A 16,982-nucleotide genomic window follows, 5' to 3' on the forward strand; every position below is an offset into this window, starting at 1 on the left:
CTAAGTGTGATGGCTTTGTGGGTGATGGAGAGTCTGTCACAGAGCCCTGCAGAGAGACTCTCTGCTAAAAAGGAGAAACAATGGTGTTAACTCTTGGGAGCTCCTCTGGAGCTTTGGCATTGCTGGGTTCCAATCCTGCACGCTGCTGGGCTTCTTTAGTTATTGGCAAGGGTTTCTAAAGCAGTTTCTGACACAACAGAAAGACTGTGCTCATAAGCTGAGCTGCCTTGGGCATTACTCGACACGTGTGACTCTGGGCAAGACTTGACTCCCTTGTGATTTCTGTGGGAAGGTCATGTTTCCAAGGTCTAGGCTACGAGCCCTGCTGCTCAGGAGAGCTTGTGTGGCAGAGAGCAGTGTGAGACACAGCTTACCTGGTTGGCTTTTTAGCATTGCTCTCCCAGTGCCAGTAACCCCAGTGTGCAGACACAGTGGGAATTGCCTGAGCAGATTTTTCAATACCATATAGTAACTGCATAGGGAGGCCTGCACAATGACCTTGTATTGCAGCCTGCAATGTTGTCTGCCAGAAGGGATTTCAGAGGGAAATTGTCCCCTTCATATACAGGAGAACAGGGGTCCTCACGCACCCCAGCACAGTTGTGCTGTTGGGGCCTGGCATGGTCTCTTGCCCTGAGCTGTGTGTAGTGGGACAGCTGGCAGTAGCATTTGAGGGGATGGGGTGCAAGGTGCCTGCTACAGTTTTGTGTATCCCAGTGTTGCTCCCCGCCTGCCTGCAGACTAAGATCCTCAAGGCATACCAGAGGCTGCATGGGGGTGTCCAGCTGTCATAGCAGCCTGTGACTGGCCAGATTTCATATACTGCAGGAAGGTGTCCTGCCTTTCAGGAAACTGAAGCTCCCTGACCTGCAGCAGTACCTTTGGAAGATGTTCTGGCTTTTCTCCTTGAGCTGCTAGATGATTACACCACCGCAGCGTGATGGTGGCTGTGTCCCAGCATGTTGGGTACCTGCAGCTTTCTGTGGGTCTCTCCCTGAGCTGTCCCCATCAGGTCCATGAGCCAGTGTATGAAGTAATTCCTTGTTATTGTCCCATAAAAGCTGCATGTCACTATCAAGGTCTGGCACTTGCAGGGTTTCTGTAGGGAATGTGCCAGTTGGACTTGGAAGCTGGAAGGATCTGTGAATTTGGTGATAGACCTGGAGGCTCCCTGTGCACAGGACAGGAGTGGGGCAGAAACCAAAGGCATTCCTGATTGACCTTGCTCTCTATGAGTCTGTTTCTACCTGTGTTATGTGGGGATGTCTGTCCCAAGGTGGAAGGGAATGTGAACTAAGGTTTTATCCTACTACAGGCCGTAGAGACTCATGACCAAGCAGGCCTGCTGAAATCCGTTGCTTCCCAGGCAGCTCCAAATGGCAGGATCAGCAGGTGTGAGAATGGGTGTAGTTCCACAGAGCAGCATTAGGTTCTCTCTGTAAGTCTTTTAGAACCCTCCACACATCCAATGTGGGTACCACCTTTTCTGCCAGTTAAAAGTGTTAAGGGTGTGAGAAGAACCCAAGAAATTAATAAAGAAAACAGACTTCTCTGGGCTATCAGTCTGATGGTGTAAGAGCAAGGTAATTTAATGATGCATTCAAAACAGACGACTTGTGTCAGCGGAGCGTTGCCCTGTGGAACTCCCTACCTCCTGACATCTCTTGGCCAAATCAAGGCTTTCAGAAGGCCATTAGCAGCAGCAGCCTGGGTTAAGGCTGTTCTTGCTGGGGGTAGACATGCTCAGACAAGTGCTCCCATGCAGGGGATAGGGAGATGCTCCCAGAAGTGTTGGTTGCTAAATGCTGTGCTGGCACAGAGCTATGCTTGTTGGGCTCTGGTGGGTTCTGTGGTTCATCTGGCTGCTAGAGCCCATTGCTGACTCTTGACTGGAGCTGGCTGGGTGACAGCAAGGCTGTTTAGCTACTGGTTTTGAGGGTTTTGTTGCTCGCTGGAACAGACTCAAAACCCCATTGAATGGTCTTGTGAAAAGGATTGTTTTGGAACAACCATTTTTGTGCAGAAAAGGTCAAGTTTCGGATTCTGGTCTTTTTCTCAAATCAGAAATAATCCAAGAGTCTCAGACTTAAGAAATCTTGCTTCTGGAAAGGTTGTCATAGTCTTTGTCTCCGTGAAACATTATGACTTCAATGAAATAGTGTGGTATTTCTGTGGAGATGTTCCAACCCTTCTGCTGTTAATCCTTGGAGGACTGGTAATCTCAGTGGTGTTAGGTTGCGTGCCTGTGATCTCATCCAGATTTGGGTGAGAAGGAGTTCAGGAGCGGGTGGCAGGTCCTTTGGAGACTATACTTTTGCTGTTCTCCTCCTAATGCTTTTCTTCAAGAAGCTTTTGAGTTTGCTTAGCAACTCTCTTTTCCAAAGCCAAAGTGTTCTGCTGGAGTTTGTGGTACCATCCATGGGATGTTTAGGATGAGGCTTGTCCCAGAATTGAGTGGGTTGGTGGCTTTCTGTGTAGGCCATGTGCTTAGAGGGCTTTTTCAATAGGAACCTAGTCTTGTTACTTCCTGAACTGGCTGGCAGAGAGGGGCTGGGTTACTTTTTGCTGATTGCATCACTATGTCACCACCCATCTTGTATGTTGGGTGTTTGCTGTGGGGCATGTCAGCACAACTTATGAGGCAGGGGTTCTGGTCTTCACTGTGTGTGTGAGGGTCAGTAATTTCCTGGGTTTTGCAAGAGCTGCTCTCCCCAGCATCTCATAAGATTGAGATGCCTCTTCTCTTGCCTCTTTTCCCAACAGGGATAGCACGGCAGCAGTGTCAGCCACCACCAAGGCGTGGAAGCTGTGGGGCAGGTGGCTGGCCAGGAGCCTTTCTGCCTCATCCGGAGGCAGACGCAGGCTCTGCATTCTTGTGGCAGCATTGGGAATCTGTGTTACTATCCTTCAGAGTGAGTGGGAGCATGATTCACCAGAATGTCCTCCAGGGATCCAGTGGGGTTTCAGGTTTCTTGAACTATCATCTAGCAATTCCGGGACTGGGAGTATGTCAACCCAGACTCTCCTAGCCTGGAGCTTCCTTCTCCCTCCCCCTCTGCTGCTGCTCAGACTGTACTGGAGGAGACTTACTGAAAGCAGTTCTTGTTGTTTTGAGGTTTCTTGTCCACTAAGGTCCCAGTCTTCGATTTAAAGCCTTGGCTTTTCAGATGAACCAGGCACAAGTACTGTGTATTTTGCTATAACATTTTCTTCTTCAGCTAAATTTATTGTGCCTTGTAAGCCTCCCTCCACATATGAGGTAGTATGGGTTGTCCCCTTGTTCAGTGGTGGGAATTGAGGCACCCAGAAGCAGTCCATCTTGCTTATGGCCACTCATGAAATCTGTGGCAGCCCAAAGCAGAAGCCAGGAGTCTCAGCTCCTTGCTTTAACCACTGGGAATTAAGTTTACTATTGTCTTTAAATCTACTGGGCTGGAGTGGGTGTGTTGCTAAATTGCAGAGGGAGCCAGATTTCTATACAATCTCCTTTTTGTCATATTCTTTTCAAGATGTTTCATATTGTTTGTCTCCCTGTGTCACACAGTCTACTTTCTAATTAATTCTCTACTGCAGCCCAGATGTGCAGCATGCCTGCTGGAGCTTAGTTTGAATCTAGGCACTTGTGCAAGGAGCTTAGAGCAATCGAGATGCCTATCGGCATACTGTAACCTGACAGATGGGAGGCTGGGGTGGATCCCTCCTATGCATCTGCAACAGGATCCAACTGTTGCTACTCCCAAAAGCAAAGCAGTCTGTAGGCAGCTGCCTCTGGCGTGTCTCCCATTAGGAATTGTGAGGGGAGTGAAGTCAGTCTTGGTGAAGATGGGAAGAGGAGGACTTCCAAAGGTTGGGCCACAGCTCTTCATCAGCCCATGGTAGCTTCCTGCCCTGTGACTGGCTGAGGCAAGGCGATGGATGTGCTCCCTAGAGCACCAGCATGGTCCCAGAATGAAAGAAGAGTATAGATTCCCAAAAATGTAACGTTCTGGAGGGACCTCACATCCAGGAAGGCTCATCCATGCTGCAGGCAGTGTCTGAAGGTTTTGTTGTGGTAGCTGCTAGGTTTCTTCAGGATCCATGTGTGTGTTCCCTGCATATGACCTGAGGACTAGGAGTATTGGGGCTGCATCTTGAGTGTTAGTTTCTGGACCCCATGGGCACAATCTTAGTGGCGCCTCAGTTTTCATCCTCGCTCCCAAGGGTATCCACATTCCCATGCTGTGCTGTACTGGCGTTTTGCTGTTGTGCTGCTGAGCATTTACCTTCTTGGTGTAGCACTTTTGGATCTATTTGGAGCACGGTACCGTGTTGGTGCAGGTGCACCATGGGTAGGCTTGCATCTCCCAGCCTGTCATCAATGCAGATGGTGGTGGTAGCACCCTAGTGCCAGTCAGTTTGTGACCCCCAGGACTGTGCTGCAATGCTTTGGGAAGGTTGTGGCGTAGCAGGTTGTGGCGTAGCAGGCCGTGGCTGTGGGCCATCAGCAGCGGGAGCTGCTGCAGGGCTTGTTTTCTGGAATGCTGTCTGGCAGCAGCCTCTTCCAGCAGGCTGAAGCCTCTCTGCGGCTGGCCAGGCAGCGGCTGTGCTTCACGCTGCAGCTTGTGCCATATGGACCTTCTCCTCCTCCCTGCTTGCCCTCTCCCTGTCTCCTTTCCCACTCTGCTCCCCTCCCCCTTCAAGCGGTTTGACAAAGCAATTGGGCAGGCACTGGGACGGCAGTTCTGACATAAATCTCTCCTGGTGTGGAATGAGGGGTATAAATATCCAGAGAATGATGTGATCTTTCCAGCTGCTATTAATAGGTCCCTGGAGAAAAAGAGTGAGCGAGTGAGACTGGCTGACGCTTAAAGGGCTAGCAGCTCCCTTATGTGCTGTGAAAATTAATCAGCGCTGTGGCTCACCATTTTGCTCCAGGCTAGAGCAGAGCCCTCAATGAGGTTCGTGGGGAGGCAGAAGAGGAGGAGGGAGCAACTAACGACTCGCTAGTTAGGAAGTGGTGAAAGGCCAAGCTGTGCACGAATGATGCCACTAACTAACCTGGAGTGCTGGGGTGGGCGCTGTGTATAGCTGTGCGGCAGCTCTTGGGCAGGCAGGTGGGCACCACAGAGTGCCAGCCATCCACTGGCTCAGCCTGGGAGGGAGGCAGGTGTTGAAAAGTCCCTTGTGCGGGCAGGGAATTGACTGGCAGTGGGTGGTGAGCTGCAACCTGTGCCTTGTGAACATCGCCGTCTTTGGGGGATCGTGGATCTGACAAGCGTGTTTTGCTCTTTGCTTGTGCGTTGTTCTGGGGACTGTGTTTTGCCCTAGCAGAGCAATGGTATGCTGATGGTATGTCTTTGGGCCTGCCTTTTGGCAAGCCAAGAGCAGCATGTGTTGTGCTGCTGAGCTCTCGCAGTGCTATTTAGAGATGCAGGGCTTGGTCTGGAGCCGGTGCTTCCTGTCCCTGGGTGGCAGAAGAAATCTGTACACAGCATCTGGCCTGCATGGTCCAGATGGGAGGAGAAGACCGTGGGCCCAGTAACCCTCATGTGCTGGGAAATTTCTCTGCCCCTGCACAGGAAAGGTTCTTGAATACATTGTGGGGGTGTCATGAAAAGCACATAGCATATGCAAGAAAACAATAATGCCTCAGCTTCCATAAACATGTGGTTTGCTCTCCTTTCCCCCTTCTCCCCAAGAAGTAGAGAAGACTGTGACTCTGCAGCTTTGGGGTCACTGGCTGAGGTAATGAGGATGCTGTAGCAGGGCTTGATGCAAGAAGAGTTATATGCTCTAGATGAAGAAAACCAGTTGTTCTCATGGGATTGTGCATCTTTTTGACTGGGACTGTCTCTGAGGGTTTAGCCATGAATGGGGTTTAGGCCAGGAATAGTCAGTGTGCAAGAGCTTTGTCTGGAGGTCAGAGGTGACCTTTGTCTGCTCCAGTAGCCTCTGAGGTGAGGCTAGCTGATGTTCCACAGTGCATGTGCCATGTTGAAGACTTCTCCTAGGAGGCACTCATAAGCCAGGCAGCATGTTAGCTGCAATTAGCAGGGGTGTCTGACGAACTGAGGGTTGGTAGAAGCTTTTCAAAATGTGCAATGGGCTCAGGTACTGTGGAGCTGTGTCCTGGTCATCCCTAATGCCCATGCTGAGCTCCCAGGGGAAGAATGCAAGCCTAAGGGAGAAAGATCCTGCAAAGAGGGCTGCTGCAGCATTGCTCAGATGCATGCCTGCCCCTCAGCCCAGAAGTGTGCTCTGCCCTAAATGCCTCTTCCCCGAAGGGCTCTGCCTTAGGTTTTTGGGTGACTGGGAGAGTTGGGCTGGGTCTGGAGCAGGGGAGCCTCACCCTGCAATCCCAGCAGGCCTGTGGGACGTTGCATCATCCTCCTGGGCTGGAAGCTTCTGCTGAAGTGGATGCTCCCTCACCCAGGGCCTTGGATCAGGAGCTGAAACTGCTTAGCTGATGAGTGCCTGCGCTTCATGGCTCTGCCCTTCCCTTGTATTCTGCCATCATAAGGGCCAGGCTGGCATGGAGCACACTGTTCCAGTCATGACCTCAGAAATGAGGGCTCCTGTGTCCATGCCTGTGCCTTGGAGTGCTGGCAAGCCTGCCATTCCTGGGTGGGAGTTTGCTGCAGAGTAGGATCCTTTGCGTGAAGGGGCTGAGGCCAATTCCTGGGACAAGCATCTCTGGGTCATGTCTTTCTGCAGGCTCTGCCTGACCCTGGGGCTGAGCAGCAACCCAGTGCCCGTGTCAGGGGCACCCTGCTCACTCACTGCCTTCTTTTCTTGCAGGTTTCTGAGCCCAGGGGCTGGGAGCTCTCTCCACTGGCGCTGTGGGAAGCTTCAGCCAATCCAATGCACCCTGACAACAAACTGCCCAGCCATGGCAAGGCAGGCAGCAGCAGTGCCCCAGCCCAGCACCACAACGTGAGCCAAGCACCTACCTGCAATCTGGGCTCGAAGGGTGTGGGGACAGGAAGCCATGGCAGCAAGGCCACTCAGATCTCCCCTGGAAACTCTGGACTGAAAAACAGCCAGAACACTGTCCCAAACTTCAGCTCCTTGAAGGGCAAGGTGAAACGGGAACGAAGCATCTCGGTGGACTCTGGAGAACAGCGAGAAGCCAGCACCCCTTCACAGGACACAGAATCAAAAGGTAATGCTCTCCTAAACCTTGCCTCAGCATGTCCTCCTTGCAGTTGCTCCAAGCGTCCTGGCAGGACCTGGGATGGGAGCAGCTGTGAGCATCTGGGATTTCTTTGCTGGGACTTCTGTCTGGGCTTGTCCTGGCTGCCTCTGCATCTTTGCATCACTGCTTGTTGCATCTGTGGTTTTGGGACCAGAGTGGCTGGGCATTGTATTCATGTTTCATTCCCTAAACTGTTTGTTACACTGGGAATTTGGACCTCTAGCTTTCATGGACTACTAAGGCCAGCTAAGCAAGAAGCATGGTTTTCTGAAACTGCACCAGACGCTCCTGCTGTGCAATGTGCCAACTGTCAACTTGGGACCAAGTTGAGTTGTTTTCTGTCTTCTTGCTTTTGGCAAAGAACTGCCTTTGTGGTGTTCTTGCAGCTGCCCGACAACTCGGTCATGGTTAGCAAGTGAGGGTCACTATCTGAACAGTTCTGTGCTTTTGTCAGCAATGGATGACTCTTGTGTTACAGCACATGGCTGCTGGAAAAGGGCTGAGTCAGTGCTTCCAAATCCTTTGCCCTGCCTCTCCTCACCAGCCATGCCTGTTGCGTCTTGCATTCCACTGAGTGCTTTGCTCAATGGCTGCACAGGATGCTTGATCATCTTGCAGGGGATTGTTGGAACAGAGTTCCTAGTAGTGTGCTTAGTGTCAACCATCATTCATACCCAGTCCCCAGATGCAGAGCCACTGATCTGGCTTGTGCCCCTCAGCATTTGGGTTCTAGATGATGTAAAAAAAAAAAAAAATGGAGGCCAGAACAGTATTACATTACAGTTAAAGCACCACAGGACTGGAATTTATCCCCCCTGTGTTTTATTTCTTTCCCTGAGTCCCTAGGTGCTTCTAGATAAGCCACTTCCTCTTGGAGCTGCATCAGCCCCATCTGAGAAATGGAGGGAGCATCTGAGTTCATAGAGGGCATTAAAGACTCTTGCCTGATTGATGTCTGCAAATGGCATGGTCTGTCTCTTGTTCCTACATAGGATGTGGATGTGCCCTCCCATTCCATTTTCAGGTTTTAACTAAAGCACAGACCCCTTAAAATTAGGCTTAATGCTCAAAGGTTTGGAGCAGCAGTTGGACATATCCCATGTTTTCACACTCCCTTCAGACAGTAAGAAATACATATTCTGAACTGGTATCCATCACAGGTGAGTCTTCGCCAGATCTGGCTGCAAAGGCAATGAGTCCAGATCGAGCAGATGCTTCAGGGTCTTTACCAGGGCTGGGCAGGTGTTGGTGTAAGGCTTCTTGCTCAGTGCATCCTGGCTGCGTTGGCAGTGCCAGCATGCAGCACGCAACTAGGTAGGGTCCCAGGCTTCCCAGCCCCTGCCAGGTCTCCAGCTCTTCTGATGGCTCTGTCCCTTTCCAGGTGAGGTGGCTCCCCGTAGCAAGCGACGTTGCGTGCTGGAAAGGAAGCAGCCATACAGCGGGGACGAATGGTGCTCTGGGCCGGACAGTGAGGAAGACGACAAGCCCATCAGCAGTGCACACAGTGAGTATTTACCTCCTTACAGGCTTAGAAGCATGAATCAAGCCAGGTCCTTACAGCAGCCCAGCAGGGCAGATGGCACTGTCACCTCTACCTTTGCCTGGGTGTGCTGACTCAGGTGGGTGCATGCCATTGGTGGGCCGTTGCCATTGGTGGCTTTTGTGCTGGGATATGGTTGTGGTTGTGCAGTGAGGTGTGGGACCGATTTTATGAAGATGGTACTAAGGTGTTGGGGTTGAATGTCCTTGCTGTACATTGTTTTGTCGGACCCAAGAACCACAGCTGATGGGTAACATGGGAGTGTGTAAAACCAGGCAGAGGGTGGCCTTTGTGCTGTCTTCTCCAGGATGTTCTCTTGTGCTTCTCTGCACAGTCCACAGCCCTCTTGAGAAGGGATAGTGTTGACTGCTCTGCGATCTGCCAGATTAGAGCTAGTCAAGATGGAGCTGTCCAAGGGCAAGAGCTAGCAGCAACGCATCGCGTGTGTACTCCTGCCAGGTTTGCAGCGAGACATCCTCTCTTTAAAGAGAGCTGCTGGCACTGTGGGTCTGCAGGGGCGGGTCTGTAGTGGGAAGCCACAGGGTGGAGAACAGGGCGTGCAGGGTGTGTGTGTGTGTGTGTGTGAGGAGCTAGGCAAGAGGAGGGCACTGCGTGCTTCTGGGAAGTGCGATGCTTGTTAATATTAACTACGAATGTTACCTACTGACATCAGACGGTTAATAGCCACTACTACAATGGGCTTCCCTGCTCTCGAGGTGTCCGTTGGAGGAGCAGAGCCCCGCGCTGGGGGGCAGCGGCCACTGAGGCCAGGAGGCGGCCAGGCGGGTGCTGCCACCTGCCGGTGTCCCCGCTGCCGCCCCGGTTCCTGGCCTGCCTGAGCAGCTCCTTCCTCTCCTGTGTCCCCGCAGATTGTAATGTAGCAGATCCTGCGATGTCCACAGCCTCGCAGCTTGGCCCAGGGTCCAACCCGCTGCCCAGCCTGAATGAGACCACCTCTTCCAGCGTGCCTCATGGTGCTGCTCCCAGCTTGCGGTCAGATGCTGCGGCAGGTGCAGGCAATGGGACAGGAAAGCAGCCCTCACAGTTCGTTTATGTCTTCACAACTCACCTTGCTAACATGTAAGCAGTAAACCCTATCCATTCCCTTCTTCATGGGAAGAGGGAATTTCCAGGGCAAGTGGTCTTCAGGTGGGGAACTGCAGTGGGGCCTGTGCAAGGCAGGTAGGAAGACACTCAGAATATTTCCCCTTCAGTCCTCGGCAGGACTGAAGATTAGAGGTGGCACCGGGGGTGGATGGGGTGGGGCGGGGCACAATGCGTGTTCTTAAGCTGTTTGTCCTCTCTCCCCAGAGCTGCAGAAGCTGTCCTGCAGGGCCGAGCTGACTCGATTCTGGCCTACCATCAGCAGAATGTCCCACGGGCAAAGCTAGACCAGGTATACCAACTATGACCAAATGCTTCTGTCACCATGTGCTGCTGACTGCTGACCCCTCCCTTTGGCTGTTCTCCCCCAGCTCCTGGCTCAGCTGTTGTCAGAGTACCCTCTTAGTAAGGTGGGAAGCTGCTTTGCTGTGGAACCTCTTTGGACTGCTGTCAGTTGGGAATAGCTTGAGATGGGGCATGGTATGTGGCCCCACTGCCACTTAGGCAGAATTCCCAACTGTGTGTTTCCAGGGCATGTACTTCTTCCCCACAAGGTGAACTGCTCCAGGACATGTTCTTGGGACAGACAGGTCTCCTGCAGGGTGCAGGAAAGAACAACTACCCAGGGTTTTTCCTGCTCACATTTATTTCCTTTTCCTCTTCCAGGCACCAGCTCCTAAAGTGCTGGGGGTTGCTGAGCCGCTTCCAATTAACCCTCCCACTGCCAACACTCCACAGTCCCAGCCGCCGGCACCTCAAGTGAGTCAGCCACAGCCACAGCCTCCCCCGTCGCAGCCTCCACCTCAGACCATCAGTCAAACCTCTTTGCCTGCACCCAGTAGCCTCCCCCAGGAAGGAACAAGTGAAGATGTCCGGAGAGACCTGACTCCCAACTCTCTGGGGAACAACAGCAGCAGCAGCAACCAGCCTGGAAGTAACCATCCCAATACACCCAATGCGCCTGCCAGCACCATGCAGCCTGGGCAAGTGGATTCCTCCAGCACTTCTGGCTCCAGCCTCCTTGGGGAGGGCACAGGTCCAGGGATGCCAGGAAATGGGCAGGCTGGCCTGGGCCCCAGGAACCCCATGAACTCGGAAGGGCTCTCCAAAGAGCAGTTGGAGCACCGGGAGCGTTCTCTGCAGACCTTGCGGGACATTGAGCGCCTGCTGCTGCGCAGTGGGGAGGCTGAGCCCTTCATGAAGTCCAGCCAAAATGCAGGAGAGGGTGGGACTGCCCCTCAGCCACAGGCTGCCCCTGCCCAGCCCCCTGCACCCCATGCCAGCATGAAGAAATACGAAGAGCCTCTCCAGTCCATGATCTCTCAGACCCAGAGCCTTGGTGGGCCCAGCCTGGAACACGAGGTGCCCCACCACCCAGGCACTGACATGGGCCAGCAGATGAACATGATGATGCAACGGCTGAACCAGGACAGCCTGACACCAGAGCAAGTAGCCTGGAGGAAGTTACAGGAAGAGTACTATGAGGAAAAACGACGGAAAGAGGAGCAGATCAGTATCCACGGCCGGCCCATGCAGGAGATCATGATCCCACAGTCGATGGGGAGCATGATGATGCGTGGGCCCCCGCCACCCTACCACAGCAAGCCTGGAGAGCAGTGGCCGCCAGGGATGGGAAACCAGCTGCGGGGACCCATAGATGTGCAGGACCCTATGCAGCTGCGGGGAGGGCCACCCTTCCCAGGGCCACGGTTCCCTGGAAATCAGATGCAGAGGGTCTCTGGCTTTGGAGGGATGCAGAACATGCCCCTGGATACTCTTGGGCCCATGAATGCCATGCAGAGGCCAGTCAGGCCCAGCATGGGATGGAGCGATGATATGCCTCCTATGGGAGGCCCTGGGAACTTTCCACAAGGAACCTTGCCCTATCCTTCAGGGCAGGGAGACTCTGAAAGGTTCATGAATCCTCGTGCCAGGGAGGAGATCCTGCGGCATCAGCTGATGGAGAAACGCTCAGTGGCAATGCAGAGGCCCATGGGGATGTCCAGCAACTCCATGAGCCAGGGCATGGAAATGGAGAGGATGATACAGGCTCACAGGCAGATGGATCCATCTATGTTTGCTGGGCAGATAACGGGGGACAGCCTGAGCAGTGCCCCAATGGGAATGGATTTTGCAGGCACGCGGGGGATGCTGAGTCCCCCTATGAATCAGTCAGGCCTTCGGGACATGGATACACCCTTGGGCCCTGGCAACCTCAACATGAACATGAATGTCAACATGAACATGAATATGAACCTCAATGTCCAGATGACCCCACAGCAGCAGATGATGATGTCACAGAAGATGAGAGGCCCTGATATGATGGCCCACCAGGGCATGAGCCCTGAGGAAGTGGCCAGGGCACGGGCCCAGAATGGCAACGGCAGTGCAATGCTGGGAGGGCCTCAAAAAATGATGATTCCCTCTCAGTTTCCCAACCAAGGACAGCAAGGCTTTTCGGGCACACAAGGGCCTTACCCCAACATGCCCCAGGAGATGAGCAGCAGCTCAGACATGTTCAGCCCTGAACAGGGCACCATGCCCGTTGGGAGCATCAGTGGAACCACCAGGCTCAGCCACATCCCTCTGCCACCTGCTTCCAATCCCACTCCCACGCAAGGGGGCAACCTGGCCAACATGCCCCCAGCCCCTTCCCGGGGTCTGGGCCGCCGGCCCTCTGACCTCACCATCAACATCAACCAGATGAATTCCCCCAGCATGGGTCACCTCAAGTCTCCTACCCTCAGCCAGGTGCACTCACCACTGGTCACCTCCCCCTCTGCCAACCTCAAGTCCCCACAGACGCCCTCACAGATGGTCAGCATGCCACCTTCAAATCAGTCTGCACCCCTCAAGTCTCCCCAGGTGATGAGCTCCTCGCTAAACGTCCGGTCTCCAACTGGCTCACCAAGCCACCTGAAGTCCCCTTCTATGGCTGTTCCTTCCCCTGGTTGGGTGCCATCTCCCAAAGCTGCCATGCCCAGCCCAGGAGTTGGCCAGAGTAAGCAGACTCTCAGCATGAACTCATCTACTTCCATGGGAGGACTGGATCAGGGTATGCTGGGTATCTTGTGTGCAAGTACGTGTATGCTTGGTTTTGCTGTGTGGACAGTGTTTCTCTCCAGCCTGTGTGCTCTCAGGGGGCATGACACTTGTGCCTCCAAGAGCTCTTATGTCTCATGAAGCATCTTTTTTTCCAGAAGTCCAAATGGGGTCTTTTCAGGTAGATGGGAGAGTGAGCAGAGCAGCTTTTCCTTCAGCCCAGCTCATGTCTGTGACAGAGGCAGCAAAGGGTGTGTTTGTGCTGGGCAGTCATGGGCTGTTTGACATGGATGTCCATCAGTGTTCTGGAGCAGGGTCTCTACCACATGGACCTCCTCTGAGTCCAGAGGGTGCTGAGCCATGCCAGCTCTGGTTTTTCCAGATTCCTCTAGTCACTGATGTTGGAAGGAAGGGATTGGGTTGCTTTCTGATGGAAGCAAGCAAGCCAGGGTGGCCTGGCAGTACTAAGCTCTCTTTCTCTTGCTTGCAGGTTCTCTTCCTTCTGGGCCCCGGAGCAGCTCTTCTGCACCAGCCAGTAACACTTCTAGCACCATGAATCCCAACATGCCTTTTACTTCCTCTCCAGATCCATCCCCCTCCCAGAACCCCCTCTCACTGATGATGTCCCAGATGTCCAAGTATGCCATGCCCAGCTCCACACCACTTTACCACAATGCCATCAAAACCATTGCCACTTCTGATGATGAGCTGCTGCCGGACAGGCCTATGCTCCCACCTGGAAGCATGTCAGGTACATACTCCTGGGGCTCAGCTTGCCTAGGATCAGACAGTCTGGTGGCTTCCAGCAGGCCTGTGGCACCAGGTGGAGGAGGGACTAAAAACTGTTCTCCCACTCACTGCTATGTCTAATACCTTAAATTTGCCCAGGCTGTCCACCAGCTTTTGATTTGAGTGTGCTGCCTGGAAAGACACAAGCCAGTCTGGCATTTGTGGCATGCTTCTTCTGCCAACTCTGGAAGTTTTCAGAACTACCTTTACCTTGTGTGGATGGGTTGGCCCTGAGTTTTTGTGGCTCAGCCCCTGGACTTGCAGGCAGAGATCTGCTGCTTGGAGCCCTCGTGTTCTTGTGCAACAGGATAGGGACCTTCTGAACAGGATTTGAGAATCTGGTGTTTTGAGTGAAGCCCAGGTGCCTGCACAGGCAAGTCTATGTTATAGCACAGTTTTGATTTCAGTAGGTGACAGCCAGATACTCTCTGCTGGCTGATGGCACTAGTGAGGACAGCTAGGCAAATGAGTGGTTTTTGTCACTTGGTGACCAGCCTGAAGGGGAATTCCAGAATGCTGTACCACTTGATTTAGGAGTTTGAAGCCATCAGATAAATATTTTTGGTAGTTTTCAAAACAGAAAAGCCATCTTTTTGGCTCTTTCACTGCTGAGCAGTCCCTTGGGTTGACCAGACATGCAAATGCATTGGCTCCCTCCTAACCCTAACTCTCCTCAGGCACTGATGGCTCTGCTGAACCCATGAGCACCATCCTCCCTTTTGGGTAGCACTTGTGTCAGCTACCAACTCTTCCGCTTTTTTTTCTCCTTGCCACCCGAGATCGTGTGGTCACAGGAGCTTGCTGAGTGGCTAACCCTGTGGGCAAGCATTGGTGAAGGGCCCAGTGCCTTCCAGGAGGCAGCTGAGCACCCTGCTGAGGTTGTGGCATAGGGCTGTGCCACCATACAGAGCCAGGCAGAACTCTGAAAACTGAGCTAGAAAGAACTGAAAATCCAACCTGGACAGTTCTCTGTTGCTTGTGGGCTCGAGGACCTGGAGTCTGGGGTGCTTCTTCCTGATATTAGTGCTTTGAAATCCCATCTTGTGGCTGATTGCTGAGCACTCGGGGCTTTCTGACATTTGCCAGGCTTCCAGGGTGTGGATTTTGTAGCGCTGAGAGATCTGTGGGTGGAGTTAACTCCTCTCTTTTTTCCTCTCTTCAGGTGTGACGGGGAATCAGCCAAATCAACTGCATTTGAATTCCGTGGGGCCTGGATCCTCTCAGAGCCCCATGGGAATGAACCTGCCCGGTCAGCAGCCCCTCTCCCATGAACCGCCCCCCACCTCCATGATGTCCTCCCCGAACCCTCTGGGCTCCAACATTCCTATGCACCCCAGTGCGCCGGGGGCAGGCGTGCCTCCCCAGAACCCCATGATACTTCCCCCGGGGCCCCAGGACTCATTGAACCAGCAGTGTGGCCCTGTGCCCAACAGTTCACAGATGATTCCTTCCAACCAGCTTGTGTTCCCTCGCATGCAGCAGCCCCACAACGCCATGCCGTCTCCTGCTGGCGGAGGCATGCCCATGGCCCCCAGCGGGGGCAGTGGCCCTGGGATGCAGCAGCATTACCCACCAGGGGTGCCCTTGCCACATGAAGACCTTCCTCCCCAGCAGCCCAGCCAGATGCCCCCTCAGCAGCATATGATGGGCAAGAACATCCCTCCCCGCATCAGTGAGCCCTATCCACCCGTGCTCCCTGGGGTGGCATCTGTGCTGAATGACCCAGAGCTCAGTGAGGTCATCCGCCCCACACCCACAGGTATCCCAGAATTTGACCTGTCCAGGATCATCCCATCAGAGAAGCCAAGCAGCACCTTGCAGTATTTCCCCAAGAGCGACAGCCAAGCGCCCAAATCACAGCCTTCCAACCTCCACCTCATGAACCTACAGAACATGATGGCTGACCAGCCCCCAGTGCGGCCAGGTATGAATGCCCCCAACCTCCCTGGGCAACAGGGCATGCAGCGGGGACTCAGCATGTCCATGTGCCACCCTGGACAAGTGCCCATGCTGAGCAGGACAGGCATACCACCACAGCAAGGCATGATGGGCAACAGCATGCACCAGGGCATGATGTCTCCGCAGCAGAGCCTGATGGCCCAGCAGAATTTCATGCTGATGCAGGCCAAGCAGAGGAGCATGTCTGTATCAGGGGAGATGTATGCTCAGACAGGACACATGATGTCACCTCAGGGCTCTCTCATGGGGCCCCCACCTCAGCAGAACCTCATGGTCACACACCAGATGAGGCAGAGGAGCGTCTCCTTGGACAGCCAGATGAGTTACATCCCTGGGCCTGGAAACATGGCAAACCTGCCCTTCTAACTCCAGCAGGCGCTTGAGGTGGGAGGGGATGGGGCCACCTGTACAAACCTTTTTAAACCTTTCTTTGGGGGAGGGTTAGGGGCCAACACCAGTGGAGGACACCACGTGGGATAATTTTCATATCGGATTCGCCTCTATACAGAAAACCAGATGTGCAGTAAACTTGATGTGAATTTGGTTTCTTTTTCCTTTCTTTCTTGGGGAAGGGGAGGGCTGAGGGGCTGGGACTAGGGCCAGGACTGGGGCTGTTACTTTGAACCCTTTTTGGTCACCAAGGACATCCAGACCTTGTGGCAGTTTGTAAAGTCTTCATGTATGGTTTTCCTCTGTCAAGTATTTTTCTTGCCCTCCCCCCCCTCGTCTCTCCTTTCTTTCCTTTTTTTTTTTGTTTTTTCCTTTCTTTTTAAGCTACCAAAATGCGCAAGAGGTTTTTTGGAACTAGCTGTAAATAGGTCGCTGGGAAAGACAAAACTTGTGCTGGTTTTTAATTGCTCTGTATTTCTGTGTTTTAATGGAAGCCTCGAAACATGTTTAAAAAAAAACACAAAAAAACCCAAAAAAACACGATAAAGGCAACAGTGTACAAGGATTGAAAACTCTCCTTGGGGGAGGCAGGAGGATCCCCCAGGGTGCACAGGGCATTGAGAGATCCCGTTGTAGAGTGACTTTGTCAAACCTGTGTTGTTCATCTGTCTGAATGGTTTGCATGCGTGGGGTGTTACAGTTTTATGCAGAAACCCCTGTGGAGGCTGTGCGAAGAACATGAACACAAACAATGGCTGAGGACAGTCATGGAGATGAGAGCCGTGGCCTGGTGAAACATTGCCGGAGCAGCACAGCAGAGGCTGCAGCTTCATGGGATAAAGCTGCAGCTGTTCCGTGGTGAAGCTGCCATGGCTGGGATGGGGATGATGCCAGCCCTTCAGCTGGACAGGTGGTGAGGATCTGGGCTTCACAGATGGTAACCTGCTAGACCCAAAGGTCTTCACCAGCTCTATTACCTCTATT

The 16,982-nt window shown here is 53.2% G+C and overlaps 1 protein-coding gene across 8 annotated transcripts in view; it reads left to right on the forward strand.

Moving 5' to 3' along the window:
* Nucleotides 1-16,516, forward strand: part of BCL9L (BCL9 like) — a 42,105-nt gene extending 25,589 nt beyond the window's left edge. The window contains exons 2-9 of one of the 8 annotated variants that reach the window (XM_030464665.1): nucleotides 6,778-7,141; nucleotides 8,556-8,678; nucleotides 9,584-9,794; nucleotides 10,026-10,110; nucleotides 10,485-12,897; nucleotides 13,019-13,111; nucleotides 13,351-13,611; nucleotides 14,812-16,516. In XM_030464665.1, coding sequence (XP_030320525.1) covers nucleotides 6,841-7,141; nucleotides 8,556-8,678; nucleotides 9,584-9,794; nucleotides 10,026-10,110; nucleotides 10,485-12,897; nucleotides 13,019-13,111; nucleotides 13,351-13,611; nucleotides 14,812-15,974 — 4,650 coding nt within the window. In that variant the 5' untranslated portion in view covers nucleotides 6,778-6,840 and the 3' untranslated portion in view covers nucleotides 15,975-16,516. The remainder of the gene's footprint in view (nucleotides 1-6,777; nucleotides 7,142-8,555; nucleotides 8,679-9,583; nucleotides 9,795-10,025; nucleotides 10,111-10,484; nucleotides 12,898-13,018; nucleotides 13,112-13,350; nucleotides 13,612-14,811) is intronic. The other 7 variants (XM_030464666.1, XM_030464667.1, XM_030464670.1 and 4 more) reach the window with 7 other exon arrangements.
* The last annotated feature ends 466 nt before the right edge of the window (nucleotides 16,517-16,982 follow it).

Source organism: Calypte anna, chromosome 24, assembly GCF_003957555.1.
Source record: "Calypte anna isolate BGI_N300 chromosome 24, bCalAnn1_v1.p, whole genome shotgun sequence".
NCBI lineage: Eukaryota > Metazoa > Chordata > Aves > Apodiformes > Trochilidae > Calypte > Calypte anna.